This window comes from Hemiscyllium ocellatum, chromosome 10 (assembly GCF_020745735.1).
Source record: "Hemiscyllium ocellatum isolate sHemOce1 chromosome 10, sHemOce1.pat.X.cur, whole genome shotgun sequence".
In the NCBI taxonomy this organism is placed as follows: Eukaryota; Metazoa; Chordata; class Chondrichthyes; order Orectolobiformes; family Hemiscylliidae; genus Hemiscyllium; species Hemiscyllium ocellatum.
The window spans coordinates 97,791,329-97,811,102 of record NC_083410.1 but is presented as its reverse complement, the minus strand read 5'-3'; the positions used below and the strand labels follow the sequence as shown (position 1 = coordinate 97,811,102).

Genomic DNA, 19,774 nt, shown 5'->3' with positions numbered 1-19,774 from the left:
AGATGGATGGTCTGCATGAAGTACATTTCAGGGAGTCAGAGAGAAAAAGGAGAAACCTCATGGAATAGATAGATTTGGAAGGTGGAACAATCCACATTGACACAAAAAAAGTATATGCTCAATCTGAAATGACAGGACTTCCCTGATGAATCCTATGATTAGATTCCCTACAGTGTGGAAACAGGCCCTTCAGCCCAACAAGTCCACATCAACTCCGAAGAGTAATCCACCCAGACCCATTTCCTTACCCTATATTTACCCCTGACTAACGCACCTAACACTAGAGGCAATTTAGCACGGCCAATCCACCTGATTGTGGGTGGAAACCGGAGCACCCGGAGGAAACCCGCACAGACACAGGGAGAATGTGCAAACTCCACACAGACAGTTGCCCAAGGCTAGAATTGAACCTGGGTCCCTGGTGCTGTGAGGCAGCAATGCTAGCCACTGAGCCACCGTGCCACTCCAAATGACGATACTCTAGTATTTGAGAAACTTGTTTGGCTTATATTTGAATCTGCCTCTCGGATCTTTTCCCATGTATCTTTGCCACTGGCAAGAATTTTTTTCTTTTTTTTTCTTTTTCTTAATCTCCTGTTTATATTTCTTTTTCTTTCTTTACGTTTTCCTTTTATTTTCTTTACCCCCACACTACTGCCTAACTGCGGTAGTGGGGCTTATATTTACCCCAGTATCCATGTGGTGTGTGTGCAAGTGTAAGACACAGTGAGAGACAACAGGTCATAGAGTCATAGAGATGTACAGCATGGAAACAGACCCTTCACTCCAACCCGTCCATGCCGACCAGATATCCCAACCCAATCTAGTCCCACCTGCCAGCACCCCACATCCCTCCAAACCCTTCCTCTTCATATACCCATCCAGATGCCTTTTAAATGTTGCAATTGTACCAGCCTCCACCATGTCCTCTGACAGCTCATTCCATACACGTACCACCCCCTGTGTGAAAAAGTTGCCCCTTAGGTCTCTTTTATATCTTCCCCCTCTCACCCTAAACCTATGTCCTCTAGTTCTGGCCTCCCCCACCCCAGGGAAAAGACTTTATTTATCCTATCCATGCCCCTCATGATTTTATAAACCTCTATAAAGGTCACCCCTCAGCCTCCGATGCTCCAGGGAAAACAGCCCCAGCCTGTTCAGCCTCTCCCTATAGCTCAAATCCTCCAACCCTGGCAACATCCTTGTAAATCTTTTCGGAACGCTTTCAAGTTTCACAACGTCTTTCCGATAGGAAGGAGACCAGAATTACACAAAATATTCCAACTGTGGCCTAACCAATGTCCTGTACAGCCGCAACCTGACCTCCCAACTCCTGTACTCAATACTCTGACCAATAAAGGAAAGCATACCAAACACCTTCTTCACTATCCTATCTATCTGCAACTCCACTTTCAAGGAGCTATGAACTTGTACTCCAAGGTTTCTTTGTTCAGCAACACTCCCTAGGACTTTACCATTCAATGTATAAGTCCTGCTAAGATTTGCTTTCCCAAAATGCAGCACCTCGCATTTATCTGAATTAAATTCCATCTGCCACTTCTCAGCCCATTGGCCCATCTGGTCAAGATCCCATTGTAATCTGAGGTAACCCTCTTCGCTGTCCACTACACCTCCAATTTTGGTGTCATCTGCAAACTTACTAACTATACATCTTATGCTCGCATCCAAATCATTTGTATAAATGACAAAAAGTAGATTTAATTTCCACCACCAGAAAGAAAGGAAACACTCAAGTGGACAGTGACAGCAGTGCTCTTCACAACGGGTGTTTTGTGATCAAACAGTGAAGGGGAGGGCAGGGATTAAATCAAAATAGAGTTGGAGGGGGAAATAAAATGGGCAGCACGGTGGCACAGTGGTTAGCACTGTTGCCTCATAGCGCCAGAGACCTGGGTTCAATTCCCGCCTCAGGTGATTGACTGTGTGGAGTTCGTACAATCTCCCCGTGTCTGCGTGGGTTTCCTCCGGGTGCTTCGGTTTCCAAAGATGTGCGGGTCAGGTGAATTGGCCATGCTAAATTGCCCGTAGTGTTAGGTAAGGGGTAAATGTGGGGGTATGGGTGGGTTGCGGGTCGGTGTGGACTTGTTGGGCCGAAGGGCCTGTTTCCACACTGTAAGTTATCTAATCTAATTTAAAATACTCCACTCCCTGTGGTGCCCACCTTTCCCTGAAAATCTCAAGGCAAGATCTTTTTATTTTATCTTTCTATCATAGGGGACTATTTAGGGGTGTATCACCTTGGTGCTGATGTCCGAAGTTTAAATCAATGTTGCCATTAAACCTTCATACACTCTGGCTTTAGATACAGACAGGTCTCAGTGCTCTGATTTAGAATTGTCCTGCAACATGACAGGAGCTAAAAGTTGGACTCTTTTAAAAGTACAGAAAACTTAGATAGGATGCAGCAATATTCACCCAAATGGATTCGAATTGGGTGGATTTTGTGAGCCAGCTGATCATGATCCTTGGCCGTGAGCATTAGTTCAGTGAAAATTGACAACAGCACGGCAGTGGGTTGTCTTCTGTGTGTGCTGGCTCTGGGGATTAGAAATGTTCCGTCCTCTCTGCAGGGTATTCCTTATTTTGATCAGTATGAATAAACAAGTGCAAGAAAGGAAGAACATTGCAATGTACTACAAGGGCAGCACCTTGCAATACGTGGCTGTCTGATTCCACCAAATTATATCCAAGATAAGCAGCTTGCTGTACAATTCAGGTTTGAACATTTAAATCAACAATCAAATGGCAAAATATTACTCTTAATGCTGATCTCTGTACTCTGCTTACCTTGCCGGGCAACTATAAGGCTGGCCATGCAATCCGGTACGCTTGTCCCAGCTGCCAGGAAGGTGATTCCCATTATAACATCCGGAATTCCGAGTGTGTACCCAATTATCGTGACCTAGATAAGAGCACATTACTCTCGGTAACTGAACACAGGATTCTGAACCCTTTATGTTTTGGTGTTCGCACTAAGATAACTACCAGAGAATTTAAAAACCACACAACACCAGGTTATAGTCCAACAGGCCTATTTGGAAGCACTAGTATTGGAAATGCTGCTTGTTTATCACCTGACGAAGGAGCAACGTTCTAAACTCTAGTCCTTCCAAATAAGCCTGTTGGACTACAAACTAATGTTGGGTGATTTTTAACTTTGCATCAGTCGAATACCGGCTCCTCCACATCATACTAGAGAATCTTTTTATGGATTCATTTTGGTTATTCACATTATGTTCACTTCTTCTGTCTTTGTGCCTCCCAGTACTCCATACAAAAGCTTGGGCTCCCTGCATTACTCTTGCATTAGAGAAGTGCAACATAACTGCCATTGGGGAAAAACTTTGCCGCATTCTTGCCTTATTTATGGTCTGCATCATGATGCTCAGTCAGTCCCCTCACTGCTGCAGACTGGAGTCTAATCCCATCTAGAGCGCCAGCAGGAGACATTTTCTCATGTTGACTGCATGACTATTGATTGTCCCATCTTAACCCAAGTCCAAACGGTGTGAGAGCCCCATGATGCAAAACTGCCTGAAACTGTTCATCTGAGCCCATGGGAGGAGCTGAAATGTGAAACAGAAACGGATGTATCATTGCACTAAACTAGACCAAAGCTTGAACAAGACTAAAGGCAAGGTCCTTCCCTGGACCGAACCTATGCCAAGTCTTGCCTGGGACCCCTTGATACTGATATAGGAAGAATTCCTGAGCACTAACATCTGAGTGAGCAGAACACATTAGTAATAATATCAAGCATGACAGATGTCTTTTTAAGCTAGGGTCCATCCCTAATTGCAATGATGTTGATGCTTTCAACCCAGTACTGTATTTACGAATCTTAAAACCTTTCGAATTAATTCTCAAAGTGGAGTTCATAAACATCCCGGCATCTACAGAGCCAATTTGCCAAAGAAAATCTCATCTATTGCTCCAGAAAGGTCGAAGGGCGAATTGAGAGAACAGCGGCTATAAAACGTTGGCCGATATTTGGTAATCGGACAAATGTGACATATTTTAGCTTGCGGGCCAGTGCGGTCACCCACATAGGTGGTCCCGGTATCATAATGGAGAGGACAGAAGGCCAGCCTACAGCTGCGTCCAGTTTGTATCACTGGGCCTGACCTCACAGAGGTGACTTACATAGCCAGGTTCTGGACCACCCCACAGGCAAGTGCATCACTCAGAGCACCTGGCTGAAGCCTTTTGGATGCCTTCCCACATTTTCTCCCAGATTGTTCTGTCTTGTGATATTTCCGAGACTACCAGAACACCTACTCCTTAAAACAGCTGTTAACAAAACACACACATAGACACACACACACACATAAACACAGACACGCATATACACACACACATACACGCACATACAATCACACACACACATACAATCACAGACACACACACACATACAATCACACACATATACACATACACACACACATATACACACACATACACACACATACAATCTCACACACATATACACATACACACACATACAATCACACATACACATACACACACACACACACACACGCACATACACACACATATACACACACGCACACATATACACACATATACACAACAGACACACACACATACACACAATCACACAAACACATACACACACACATACACACACATACAATCACACACAAACAATCACACAAACACATATACACACACATATATACACACACATACACATACATACACACGCACATACACACAAATATACACACACGCGCGCGCACACACATATACGCACACATATACATGCACATATACACACACGCACATACACACATATACACACATACACACACATATACACACACATTCACACACATACAATCACACACACATAACACACATACACAAAAACATACACACACACATACACATACACATATACACACACACACACACACACACACATACACACACATACACACACACACATACAGAGTAAAATATCTGTGTCACTTCAAATAGTTATTTTCCAAACCACGGGGTGACTGCATGACTTCACTTTCATTGAGGAAAAAGGACAATGAAGTATGATAATATTTCACAATCTCCTGTGATCTTGTTTCTCCCAGCATGGACATTTTGCAAGTTCTGCACTGAACTCTGCTGCATCAGGGAGAGTCACGAGTGTGGTGCTGGAAAAGCACAGCAGGTCAGACAGTATCCGAGGAGCAGGAGAATCGACGTTTCGGGCAAAAGCCCTTCAACAGGAATCGGACCTGAAACGTTGATTTTCCTGCTCCTCGGATGTCGCCTGACCTGCTGTGCTTTTCCAGCATTCCAGTCTCGACTCTGATCTCCAGCATCTGCAGTCCTCACTTTCTCCCTGCCTCAGGGAGACCCATCTCCCAAAGTGGCACAGCTCAGAGGATATGTGACACCTCTTTAATGGGATGTGGACACCTCGGGCAAAACCAAAGCTTGCCGGCCTCAATTTCCTTTGAACGGAGCGGCTTGCTCAGCTATTTCAGAGCACAGTCAGAGAGTCAACTGCTTAGTTGCCCATGGGGAGTCATATGTAGGACAAACCAGGTGAGTTTGACAGATTTCCTTCCCAAAAGGAAATCACTGATGGATGTTCATGATACTCCATGGGTGTTAGTGATAATCTGTGTTGATCAATCAATGATCGTTTTCCCAGAGCAAGGACCCAGTGCCTCTGCATGGCTAATCCAGCAATATGGGCTGAAAATGTGTTGCTGGAAAAGCGCAGCAGGTCAGGCAGCATCCAAGGAGCAGGAGATTCGACGTTTCGGGCATAAGCTCTTCTTCAGGAATTCCTGAAGAAGGCCTGATCTCCTGTTCCTTGGATGCTGCCTGACCTGCTGCGCCTTTCCAGCAACACACTTTCAGCTCTGATCTCCAGCATCTGCAGACCTCACTTTCTCCTCCTAATCCAGCAATATTACCAATATGCCACCATCATGCACATGTACATTTAAGGCTGAGATAGATGGATTCCTGATCACTAAGGGCTGGGGGGGGAGGCACAGGAACATGGACGTTAGGAATGTTTGATGAGCCATGATCCCATTGAAAAGTGGAACAGGCTTGAGGGGCCAAATGGTCTACTCCTGTTTCCATTTCTTATGGTCTTGTGCACATCTAGTGGTTTTATGCACAATTGAAATGACCACACTCTGCACATTCCTGAAAAAGTATCCACTTTCCCAAGCTCGTTTCTCCGATGTGGGATTTCTCATCCCACCCATTCACTGGCTGGCCAATTTTTGAATTTTCTTCCTGCCCTTATATTCACCTCTGGTTGCTCTGTTGTTGTGTACTTGTGACAACGGAAGGAAGTGAAAGGTCAAGAGCAGATTATTCCAATTGTTTCACTGTAAGGTATATGACGGCCATCAGAAAAAAATAAACAACTGTTAAAATAACAGCCTGTAAATGTGCTAATTAAATAAATTCACTCTATTGTGGCAAAAAAAGTACAAGAAATACTCAAAAAACGCAACTGAGGTTAGTGCATGCTTTTAGGGATGTAACATTGCTAGATGGAAATCTGCCCTGATGCACAATGTCGATGTGCGAATAAATAGGACTTTAGCACCATAAGAAACAGGAAAAGGAGCTGGCTGTTCAGCCCTTCCATCCTACTCCGCCATTCAACAGGAGTGTGCCTGATCCGATATGCCTCACATCCCCTTTCCTGTCCTTTCCCCACGACCCTGGATTCCCCTCCTGATCAGGAATCTGACTTTGGTGGGGTCCAGTGTCCGACACACTGCACCCATCAGTCTTGGAGGTGACAGTGGTCCCTGGGAGATAGTGAGAGAATGAGGGAATATTTGAAGGGACACACAGATGGTTCACCGACACAACAACAGGAAAAAATTGTTTACTCGATCACAGGCAATGTTGATGTTGTCACAAAATGGGGAACGTATTCCCGTAGCGAGGGCTTGAATGATCTGGCTGACATGACAACTGACTATTGGGCGGTGGTCATTTTGGTGGCGTTTTGGGAACGGGAAGGATGTTTCTGTTCTCTGCTTATGCGACGATCTGAATAGAGCATTCCAATCGAATGAATGAGCTGGATGGTGTCCAGACATGAACTTATGGGAAAAAAGAAACAACTGATCTGATCTCTTTATAATGATGTCCCTCAAATATTTCTTTATTGTATTTTTCTTTCCCCTCTCCTGCTCTCATGGAGACAATGAGTCACAATAGGAATGGTTATAAACTGTCCCCACCCCAGTACATTCTCCACACGCGCACTAAGATAGTGAGTGATGGTACGTTAATGGCAGGGTCACCTGGTGAACGAGAGTAGGGTTCCAGGCTGACTCCCTGGGTCCAGACCTGCAGGCTGAGCTAAGGCTCCAGCTCTGCGACTAGGCCCGGGTGCCCGAAGAAGCAGTAGCATCGAGGGAAGGGAGGGCTGAGGACTGTGATGACTGGAGTCTAGAAGAGCGTCGGATGGGGCTACAGAACCCAGGCATCATCCCCAGGCCCACGGTTCCAGCTTGTCAGTGGTGACCCATAACCGAGACCCCAGAGCCTTTTACAGAGACCCAGGACCTCGTTTCAGACTGGGGCCAACGTCAGACAGCGACTGGAGCAGCAGCAGAGGAGGGATAAGCAGAACAGAGAAAGATGAACGCTACAGCAGTAAAATCTTGCATTATATTCAGTGTTTCAAGATGGTGTTGGAGCGTGACGACACGTTGCGTACGACATGCGAAAATAACACTTTCCATTGTATTTTTCAAAGTACGTGCGCCAAATTTAAATCTAAATTTAATAAACTCACAGAGGCCACACCAAATCTTGTCCTTGCTGAGGGTTTGCACATGCACCTTTATAGGGGGGAGAGTCCACTATAAAGTATAGAGCCATGTCTGATCATTTTGTGAGTGGAGTTGGGAAACGGCAGCAAACTGACATTGCCTGTGCTAACCAAATACAGGGAGCTCGTCCAGACCAAGATTTGAACCGGCAACCCTCAGTGGAGCGTCTTCCATTCCTCAGGACAGCTGTCAAAGAGTCTCCAGCTTGCAGTAAACTCTAAATGAAAACTTGAAAAGGTTCAGGAGAGCAGGAGACAGGAGGTGGGGGTGCGGGTCTGCCTGCTTTCGCACCAGCCCTTTGTGAAACGTGCACTTACCATCCACACCATCATGTACGAGAAAACTGCGATCCACAAGGTGGCTGAGACAAAGGTGAACATGAAATATTTCTCCCATCGAGGCTTGGCACAGTTTGGAATCGTGAAGTACATCAGAAAGCACAGCGGCCATGCAATCACCCACTTTACCACGTCCCACATTCCCACTGTGGAGACAGAGACAAAAAGGCATTCATCACCCGATTGCCATTTTAATCGGTATCATGGCACTCATTACAATCCATCTTGAAATGATTGCCCCTTCCTTGTCCTGACTTCTACTCATATCGTTCAACTGCTTCTCCTTCTCACTGCATGGGAACACAATGTCTTGCGGTTTGGCTGCATCTCCTAGAGTCATAGAGATGTACAGAATGGAAATAGACCCTTCGGTCCAACCCGTTCATGCCGACCAGATATCCCAACCCAATCTAGTCCCAATTGCCAGCACTTGGCCCATATCCTGCCAAACCCTTCCTATTCATATACCCATTCAGATGCCTTTTAAATGCTGCAATTATACCAGCCTCCACCACTTCCTCTGGCATACATTCACCACCCTCTGTCTGAAAATGTTGCCCCTTAGGTTCCTTTGAAATCTTTCACCTCTCACCCTAAACTTATGTTCTCTCATTCTAGACTCCCTGACCCCAGGGAAAAGACTTTGTCTATTCATCCTATCCATGCACCTCATGATTTTATAAACCTCTAAAAGGTCACCCCTCAGCCTCTGACACTCCAGGGAAAACAGCCCCAGCCTTTTCAGCCTCTCCCTGTAGCTCAAGCCCTCCAATGATGACAACATACTTGTAAATCTTTTCTGAACCCTTTCAGGTTTCACAACATCCTTCCGAGAAGGGAACGTTGAGGGAGAAGGTGTTGAGGGAGGAAGTGTTGAGGGAATGTTGAGGGAGGAAGTATTGAGGGAGGAAGTGTTGAGGGAATGTTGAGGAAGTGTTGAAGGAGTGTTGATGGAGGAAGTGTTAAGGGAGTATTGAGGGAAGAAGTGTTGAGGGAGTGTTGAGGGTGGAAGTGTTGAGGGAGCTGCTATAGACTATGAGCCCTGTGTCTAAATGTCCAGTCTGAAGTGCCTTAGAAAGTGAAAGAGTGGATCTATTCCCAGCTGTTCACAGGGGAGATAAACTGGGAGGTGGAGCATATTAACTTACATTCCCTCACTGTCAATCAAGAACTAGCTGGAAGCAGCAAACAGATCACTGTGGAAAGTATTAATTTTATGAAGTCACTCTTCGTTAGAAGTGTTTTGCAATCTGCATAAACAAATAACTGGGGTGATGACTGCCAACAAAATCCAACATTAGTCTTGAACTGAAAACATAAATAATTCATATTTTCTTTTTGTAAATGGAAGACTTTCTTTTCATTTCCTATTGAAGGGCTTTTCTCTTTCAAAACTGAAATGTGCCAAATGACTGTGACTGGTGGAGATAATGAACAAAAGTATTTTTAAGTCTAGACACTCTGGGTATTGTTATCGCTGGCAACACTGGTGCATTCTCCATTGCCCCCCCCCCCCCCCCGAGAAGGTGATGGCAGTGATGTGCTTCCTTCTTTAACAGCCGCCGTCCAACGGGTGAGGTGTCTTCCCCCAATGTTGTCCAGAATTCTGACCAGGGGTGGCAAGGGAAGCGAGATGATCAATGTTTGCGTCGGGATGCTCAAGTGACTTTGATGGGGAAACTAGAAGCGATGGCTTTTTCATGCAGCTGTGGCCCTTGTCCTTCTCCTGTGGATAATTCAGGAATCTCAGCTGCTCCCTACACCTCAGAATTCACCAGACACAACTCCTTTTGCTTTCTCCTGAATCTAAATTTCCTGTGCACTGTTCACACAGTTCCCAGATAACCGGAACCCGGCTTTCTGACTGGTAATACTTCCCACTGTCGTTTGATTTTTGTTAAGCCCTGCCTTTGCACTGTCGATTGAGAATTAATGATTCGATTAGATTGTGGGAACACTTCAGTTTTATCCATTGAAGGGAACCAATGTCTTCCAGGCTTGGAATGGCCAGGCATGAACACAGCAAAGGTAACAGCTAGAGTTGGAAAATGCAGTTAAGCTGAGGAACTTGCTAACTAACAGCTTCCAGCCAACATTTGAAACATTGCATGACCACAAACCTTGGAAGGATTTTAAATTGTGTAGAATTCTAAAAGGACATTGACAAGTTGGGCAGTCAGATGGCAGATGAAGTTCATTGCAGAGAAAAGTGAAGTGATGCATTTTAAGCAGCTGCACAGACAATATACCGTAAGGAGTGCAATTCTAAAGGAGGTATAGGAGCAGAGGTACCTGGGCACGTCAGCGCACAGATCACTGAAGGTGGCAGGGTAAGTGCAGAGAACAGTGAATAAAACATATCGAATCCTGGGATTTATTAATAGGGGCATAGATTTCAAATTCAAGGATATCACACTGTATAAGACACTTGTTAGACCTCAGGAGAAAGTGAGGACTGCAGATGCCGGAGATCTAACTGTATTCTAATTGAATTCAGTACTCTAATTGAGGTCTGACAAGTTGAGAGTGTGGTGCTGGAAAAGCGCAGCAGGTCAGGCAGCAACCGAGGAGCAGGAGAATTGTCGTTTCGAGCATAAGCCCTTCCTCAGGAAGGTGGGCTTATTGCTGATGAAGGGCGTATGCGCGAAACGTCGATTCTCCTGCTCCTCGGATGCTGCCTGACCTGCTGCGCTTTTCCAGCGCCACACTCTCGACTTGTCAGACCTCAATTAGAGTACTGTATTCAGTCAATGCACCATACTACAAGAACACATTGGAGAGATGGCAGAAGAGATTTACAAGAATGGTTCCAGGTATGAGAACCTTCTGTTATGGGGTTAGATTGAAGACTTTGGGAGTATTCTCCTTGGAGAGAAGATGGCTGAGATGAGATCTGATTGAGGTTTTCAAAATCATGGGTGGGCTGGATAGAGTAGCTAGGGGAGAAATTGTTCCTGATTGTGAAAGGAACAAGTGGGCGTATGATTTGCAAAAGAAGACAATGCAATGCCAGAAGAAGCTTCTTCACCGAATGTGTGATTTAGATCTAGAATGCATCGCCTGCAAGTGTGGTGGAGGCAGGTTCAATTTTGGCATTTGAGATTATTTAAAGAGATACACTGAGCAAGAAAGGCGGGGGGTGGGGGGGGAGGAAATGGCATTAAATCATAATGCTGGTTTGAAGAGCCAGTGTAAGTCATGACGGGCTGAATGGCCTCCCACTGCACCATTATCAATTTGCAATTTGGCCATTAACAATTTCCTACAAAGTTGTAGGTGAATAATTTCTGGCTCCCCACAAATGCATTTGAATGTTAGCCCAGAGAGAACATTAATTTAACGAAATGAAATTGTAGTTCAACCCATAGCTTATGGACGGTAGATTTCTGTGCATGTATGTTATTTGAAAAATGGTGTTCACATCTTTGCAGGATCCTGGTATGCATCAAACTAGCTCTTGTTTCTCCAATATCACAACAGTGATGGCACCTCAAAGAGTAACTCTTCAACTGCACTGTGATGTATTTAAAAGGGTTGCTAGAAATGCAGCTCTTGTTTGCATCAATAGGTTACAGAAAGTTCCACAGCAACATATATTTACTTATACCTTTTAGCTGTACTGTCTGATACTCAGGAGCATATGTGAAAGTTAAACAAAGCCTGTAGTAAACTGTCAATCATCACTAACTGGTGCATTCTCCATGGTATTGCTTTGACCAATTAGAGTCCACTTGCAAATAATCATCCCTCTCCTTTCAATAATATAAATAATGTACACATTGGTTTACTCCTTAAATTGGTATTCTTGCAAATCGTCCTGATAAAGGCAAATCACAAAGCTTCAACAAATGTCTTTTGTTCAGCAAGTTTGGTATTCCCAGATGACGATAAAACCTCTGCCACAATGAAACATCCCAAGGTGCTTTGCAGGAATGGTATCAAAGTATAACACTGAGCCACGTAAGGTCAGATTGCACAAAGTTTGGTCAAGATAGATTTTAAGGAAGGAGGTGACGAGATAGATAAGTGTAAGGAGGGACTTTGCAAACAAAGGGATGGCTGCCAAGCAATTAAAATTAGGAATACACAAGAGTCTGGTATTAGAGACAAAGAAATCTCAGGTGCTGGGTTGGAGGAGATTCCAAAGATGGGGACTGTGCTCAGCCAGGGAGGGATCTGAAAGCATATATGCATTCGAACACAAGTTAATACAAACATATTTACATGTTTCAGTGCTGCTACCGCAGAGCATGATCTCAACACACCATAATAGAAGATTAAAACTGCAGCATGCGACGTCAATTCCAAAGAACACAGTAACGGAATGTAATGGCAAAGGGTGTTCTGGGGCAGGCTGCAGTCGCGCAGCAAGTACCAGCAGAGGGAACTCAAGAGCAGACACTGTTCAATGTACACCGAGCAGCCTCAGAACAATATACCAACTGTCCTTCACTGAATTAGAGACCAACAGTAATAAAACAAACCACTTAGTCTGGATACTTCACAGAGAATGATGCCTTAGAATAGACACAGAGTATCCCAGTCCCTCTCCTTTTTGTAAGATTCCCTATAGTGTGGAAACAGGTCCTTCGGCGCAAGTCCACACCGACCCTCCGAAGAGTAACTCACCCACACCCATTCTTCTCTGACTAAAGACCCCAACACTACAGACAATTTAGCATGGCCAATTCACCTGACCTGCACAGGTTTGGACTGTGGGAGGAAACCTACGCAGACACGGGCAGAATGTGCAAACTTTACACAGACAGTCACCCAAGACTGGAATCGAACTGAGACATCCTGAACACTGTGGGCAATTTACCGTGGCTAATTCACTTAACCTACACATCTTTGAACTGTGGGAGGAAACTGGAGCAAACCCGCACAAACATGGGGAGAATGTGAAAACTCCACACAGACAGTCGCCCGAGGCAGGAATCGAACTCGGGCCCCTGGCCCTGTGAGGCAGCCGCGCAAACGGCTAAGCCACCGTGCCACCCCTTTTCCAAAGCCCAATGGGACTTATGTCTACCACCAGCCCATCTTAAAAGCAGAAAGGTTCACATTTACATATAGTGTCTTTAGCAACATCTGGGCATTACAAAGCAAATTGCCGTTTGAAATGAAGTCTCTTATGTAAGACGTAATATAGAGCAGCTGATTTGCCTACAGCATGGTCCCACTGATATCAATGTGACAATGTGTTTTAATCATGCTGATCAAGGGATAAATATTGGCCAGCACACAGGAGAGAAACTTCCTGTTCTTTTTCAAAATAGACAAAGTTTTTTCCCTGGGGTCGTGGAGTGCAGAACTAGAGGGCATAGGTTTAGGGTGAGAGGGGATAGATATAAAAGGGATCTAAGGGGTAACTTTTTCACACAGAGGGTGGTACATGTATGGAATGAGCTGCCATAGGAAGTGGTGGAGGCTGGTACAATTGCAACATTTAAGAGGCATTTGGACGGGTATATGAATAGGAAGGGTTTAGAGGGATATGGGCCGGGTGCTGGCAGGTGGGACTAGATTGGGGTGGGATATTTAGTCAGCATGGACGGGTTGGACCGAAGGGTCTGTTTCCATGCTGTACATGTCTATGACTCTATGGATATCTTACATGCAATGGAGAGAGGGCAGATGTTGGCTCCTGCAAAAGCACAGCACAGCTATAAGCACTGCACTGGGACTTGAACCAACAACTCTCTGATTCAGAGACAAGAACACTGCCAACACGGTCAACATGGACAACTCACCCGGCAAGTGGAATGGTACATACGGCCCCTCGCCTTCCTCCTCCTCCTCCTCCTCTTCATCATTCTCATTGTTCTGATTGTCCTCATTCTCATTTTCATTCTCCCTTTCATTTCTGGCCTCAGTTCTGTCCTCTTCCCTCCTTTGCCCGTTGATGCTCCTCTCAGTGGAGTTGCTTGGGCCCGTTCCGTTCTCGATGTTGTGCTTTGTAGGCATTTTAATGGAGACCTCGGGTTCGCCATTGGAGACGGTCTTGCTGCTTATTAGCCTTTGTCTCTGAAAAATGAGAGAGGGGTTTGTGGTTATCACCAGTGAGGGCAGGATGCTGATTGAGAGCTAACAACCTGAGCCTATGTTTTCCTGAGGAACCAGTAGAGCTAGTGAATTCTGAAAGGAGAATGAAAACAATTAAGTTAGCAACCAAAAAAAATCACAGTGGGTTGTTGGGGTGGGGGAGAACAAACATAAGCAGTCACAGAGTCATCGAGATGCACAGCGTGAAAACAGACCCTTCGGTCCAACCCATCCATGCTGAACAGATATCCCAACCCAATCTAGTCCCACCTGCCAGGACCCGGTCCATATCCCTCCAAACCCTTCCTATTCATATACCCATCCAGGTGCCTTTTAAATGTTGCAGTTGTACCAGCCTCCGCCACTTCCTCTGGCAGCTCATTCCATACACACACCACCCTCTGCATGGAAAAGTTGCCCCTTAGGTCCCTTTTAGATCTTTCCCTTCTCATCCTGAACCTATGCCCTCTAGTTCTGGACTCCCCCTCCACAAAAAAAGAGACTTTGTCTATTTACCCCATCCATGCCCCTCATGATTTTGGAAACTTCTCCAGTCATTTTGGTTTGCAGAAGATCAAGTCAAATCAGACTTTTGGAGTCTTCAACATGCCGTTATTTTAATGAGTATCAAGTTGAAAGTTGTCATCTCTTGGTTACAATGGGGTAGGAGTTTTACTTTGGTACAGTGTCCACTACTCACAGGAGCCTCACTGACGATACATCCACATTGGGCAAAAGGTGGTAATGACTTCCCGTCAGAGGGAACCACAACACGTGTTGGCTAGAAAGAAGGTGGATGTTCAGTCACATTAATTGCTGCACTTTAAAGCAGATGAATTGATTAGGGTCTGTAACAAAACCCTGAGCCTCCTTATCAATACTCCCAAGAGTTGCTCAGGGAACCATGTCAGACTCATGGGAAAGGGCAGTGCAGGAAAATGTCGTGGTTGAACAATGGAGGCATGACATTAGGTTGACATTCAGAAACTGCACTCAAAGGGGAAATCAGGACAAAGTTTGGCTGGACTTGCCCTCCATCATCTGAACAGGGAGGTCATTCTCCTATGGGTCGGAGCAAATTATAACTTGCCTCTGGTTGTTTTATGGACCTTTTCTTATTACAAGCTTTTTTTTACGTTCTTAAACAAAAGCAAATTACTGCAGATGCTGGAATCTGAAATCGAAAGAGAAAATGCTGGAAAATCTCAGCAGGTCTGACAGCATCTGTAAGGAGAGAAAAGAGCTGACGTTTCGAGTCTATCTGACCCTTTGTCAAAGCTGGTCTGAGTTAGGGTCAGTTAGACTCGAAACGTCAGCTCTTTTCTCTCCTTACAGATGCTGTCAGACCTGCTGAGATTTTCCAGCATTTTCTCTTTTGGTTTCTTATGTTCTTACTGGATTCACTCTTCCTGCCTGTTTCACTGCTTTAAAAAAGTCTCAGGAAGTAGGTGCACACTGGATTAAGGCAATCCTTGACAAAATGGAACACTGATAAATAAAATACTAATTCAATCTGCGAGTTCTTTTTGGGAAAGCAGCACTTGCTTCCATCAAGATAAACAGTGGCTCAGTGGTTAGCACTGCTGCCTCACAGCACCAAGGTCCCAGGTTCGATTCCAGCCTCAGTTGACTGTCTGTGTGGCGTTTGCACATTCTCCCCATGTCTGTGTGGGTGTCCTCCCGCAGTTCAGGTGAACTGGCCATGTTAAATTGCCTGTAGTGTTAGGTGTGTTATACAGAGGGGGGTGAGTTGCTCTTTGGAGGGTCAGTGTGAACTTGTTGGGCCAAAGGGTCTGTTCCCACACTGCAGGTAATCTAAAATTCTTCACTTAAAGCTTTCCTGCTTATTGTTAAATCATGGTACTTTAGTTATGAACCCCCCTCTATCCATTTCAAATTTCTCTACTTGGTGATCCATGAAGGAGGTTTCTTTTATTGGTCTCAGGGGCCATCTGCTTCACAAACAGGATCCAGGGCAATTTTCTTTACCCTATCTGGTGTTCCCTGGTTCTCTAAGTCAACAGTTAGGCAACTGGGAAAGCAGCAGAGTGAGATAACTGGACAAACACTTTGCCATCTTATATTCTCAAAGTCTTTGGTGAGAGAGGGGAGCTGGGAATCAAGTCCCACTACCCCACAAGCAGTACCAAAAGCAAACATGGCTCATTCAATGACCACAAATGGTCAATGGGGGGGAGGGGTCTTGCTCTTTTTAACTGGAACATAAAAAGATTTTCACCAGGATTTTCCTGGGTGGTGTTGTAGAACAGAGAGAGACAGTGAGAGAGAGAGAGAGACCCAGGGGGTTAGGTTTTTCATTCTTTGAAATTTGTGTCACAAACAGACATGGTAATTAAGAATGTGTTTCACACCCTTTGCTTTCACTGCTCAGACATTTGAGTGGAGAAGTTGGAACGTCAAATTGAGGATGTATAGGACATTGTTAAGGCCCCTTCTGGAGTGCTGTGTGTAGTGCTGATCATTCTGTTATGGGAGGGTTCAGAAAAGATTTACCAAGGTGTTGCCAGGAATGGAGAGTTTGAGTTATAAAAGTAGGATGGAGAGGCTGGGACTTTTTTCACTGGAGTGTAGGAGGTTGAGGGGTGACCTTATAGAGGTTTATAAAAACATGAGGGGCATGGGTAAGGTGAATAGCCAAGGTCTTTCCCCGAGGATGCAGGATTTCGAGACTAGGGGGCATATTTTTAAGGTGAAAGAAAAAAGATTTTAAAAAGATGAGGGGCAATCTCTTTACAAAGAGAGTGAACGTGCAGAGGAAATGGTGGATGTGGGTACAGTAACAACATTTAAAAGACATTTGGATAAGTTAGTCAATAGGTTCATAGAGTCATCGAGATGTACAGCACAGAAACAGATCCTTTGGTCCAACATATCCATGCTGATCAGATTTCCTAAATTAATCTAGTCCCATTTGCCAGGATTTGGCCCATATCCCTCTAAACCCCTCCCTACTGATGTACCCATCCAGATGAAGAGGAAAGTTATGGAGGAATATGGGCCAAATGCAGCCAGTTGGGACTAGTTTAGTTTGGGAACATGGTTAGCGTGGACTAGTTGGACCGAAGGATCTGTTTCTGTGCTGTATGACTGTGACACGTTTATCATGGGCAAACATATGTTTCAATCTGGTTATCAATAAATATGTGAATAAATATCTCCCCTTAATCTCACAAACATGCATTCACATACAAACAGTGCAAAGACATATGTGACTCCATAGGGCCAGTATGGATAAGGAAAATATTATACCAAAAGGGGGAAAGAAAACACCACATCCCTCTGGTCAAGGGGCAAAGTCAGTTCTGAACATTGGCATTCCCGACAAAATCCGAATGCCGACTGTCACAGAATATTGGAAGGTCTTCAGACTAGATTTTAGATTTAGCTGAGAAATAATCAGGGGCTCTGACATAGTCATTGAGTGATGGAAACAGACCCTTCGGTCCAACCAGTCCATGCAGAACATTATCTCAAACTCAACTAGTCCCACCTGCCTGCTCCTGACCTCCAAACCTTTCCTATTCATGGACCTATCCAAATGCCTTTTAAATATTGTAACTGTACCTGGATCCACCAGTTCCTTAGGAAGTTCATTCCACACACGAACCACCCTCTGTGTAAAAACATTTGCTCCTCATGTCTTTGTTAAATCTTTCTCCTCTCAAATGTGCCACCTGGTCTCAAAATCCCCCATCCTGGGAAAAGGCAACTACCATTAATTCTATCTATTAAATCTCATTATTTTATGAACATTTTTCTCACATTAGAAATATACAGAGTGGTGCTTTTAGCTCTAGGTTCTGACTGAGAGAGAGAGAGTTCTACACCATTGTAAAACCTCTCCAGCAACTGCCCACAGCTTCTAAATGTGTACTGAAAAGAACACCTATTACCTCAGTCCAGAAGCTGTTGCTAGGTGGAGGTTGCATAGATCCATTAGAAGTTACCAGGTTCATTGGTTCAACATTTAAAGCAATAAAACTCCACCCTTATCTCTTTCTAAAAAAAAACAAACTGCTGGACTCTGTTTTCCGAAGTCACTTGTTCTTTTTTGTAAACAGCAAATCTACCAAAGTAACCTTTAACCTTTTGACATTCCAGTTCCATAAGACCATAAAAAATAGGAGAGGAAGTAAGGCCATTCGGCCCATCAAGTCTACTCCGCCATTCGATCATGGCTGATGGGCCTTTCAACGCTACTTCCCCACACTCTCCCCATATCCTTTAATTCCTTGAGAGATTAAGAATCTATCAATCTCTGCCTTGAAGACGTTTAAAGTCCCAGCCTCCACTGAGCTCCATGGCAGTGAATTCCACAGGCACACCACTCTCTGACTGAAGAAATGTCTCCTCATTTCCATTTTACATTGACCCCCTCTAATTCTAAGGCTATGCTCACGAGTCCTAGCATCTCCACCTGACCTGAATCCCAGTTCCAAGTGGTCACATGATAGAACCTTGGTAACCCAGTAACATTTGATCATGTCAATAGTCCAGTTCTCATAATCCATAAATACATGTGTGTTCTCAACAAAGATGTCATCTCAGAGCAAGATTGCAACAAGGGCCTGGGCCTGAATTTTATTGTGAGCATCAGTACCACGATACGGCAGCAAAACATAGATCTTGGGCTAGGAAGCCCTGATGCTGTAGGCTCAATCAGAAGGCCAGCAGATCTGAACCTCTACCTCACCACAGGATGTGGTTACCTCTGGGGCAGTTAAGGTCACCTCAGAAACTCGGCTTGATAAGTCCATGGAAGTAAGATGAGTTCTGGCAGCTGAAGGTTGGAGGAGAAATGCTCCTGAGGGGATGGTTGGCATCACAGGGATTGTCATCGCCAACCCCTCTGTGTACCCCCTGGTTTGGACAGTCAGCCTGGTTGCTGTAGGGAATCCTCCTCCATTCAGTTGTCAGCCTCCATAATGTGGTGGCTGTTTAAGATGGCCATTAACTGAGCCTTCAAGATTGACTGCCCAGCCCCTCAGAATGTCAGGGTCCCACTCTCCTCCTCCTCCCGCTCCGTTCCCCCCCCCCCCCCCCCCACCTACCAGCACTACCCATCTCTGTTCCTACCAGCTGCGAGAGCAGTCACGATCGGGCTCAATCCTCAGTAAATCAAAAAAGGCAAGATTAAAGGTCATACTTCCTTAAAGAAGGCAAGCATGTCACAGAATCCTGAAAATGCAGTTAGAGACCATTTGGCCTACTGAGTCAGCACCAAACAACCGAATAGCATCGTGCCCTGTACCGATATTAGCCAGGGCCCATCCACCTTGCCTACACACCATTGGACAGTATGGGGCAATTTAGCACGGACAATCCACCCTAACCTGCACATCTTTGGACTGTGGGAGGAAACCCACACAGTCACGGGGAGAATGTGCAAACTCCACACAGTCGCCTGAGGTGGGAATCGAACTCGAGTCCCCTGGTGCTCTGAGGCAGCAGTGTTAACCACTGTGAGTGAAAATGACAGAAGCGAAGAACCATAGCCTCAAGTCT

At 45.0% G+C, this 19,774-nt stretch overlaps 1 protein-coding gene across 3 annotated transcripts in view; it reads right to left on the bottom strand.

The window, feature by feature from the left end:
- Positions 1-19,774, bottom strand: part of slc24a3 (solute carrier family 24 member 3) — a 379,752-nt gene that overhangs the window by 14,406 nt on the left and 345,572 nt on the right. For all 3 annotated transcript variants that reach the window (XM_060831785.1, XM_060831784.1, XM_060831786.1), the window contains 3 exons: positions 13,957-14,230; positions 8,183-8,349; positions 2,809-2,923 (listed from right to left, as the gene is read on the bottom strand). In XM_060831785.1, the coding sequence (XP_060687768.1) occupies positions 2,809-2,923; positions 8,183-8,349; positions 13,957-14,230 (556 nt within the window). The remainder of the gene's footprint in view (positions 1-2,808; positions 2,924-8,182; positions 8,350-13,956; positions 14,231-19,774) is intronic.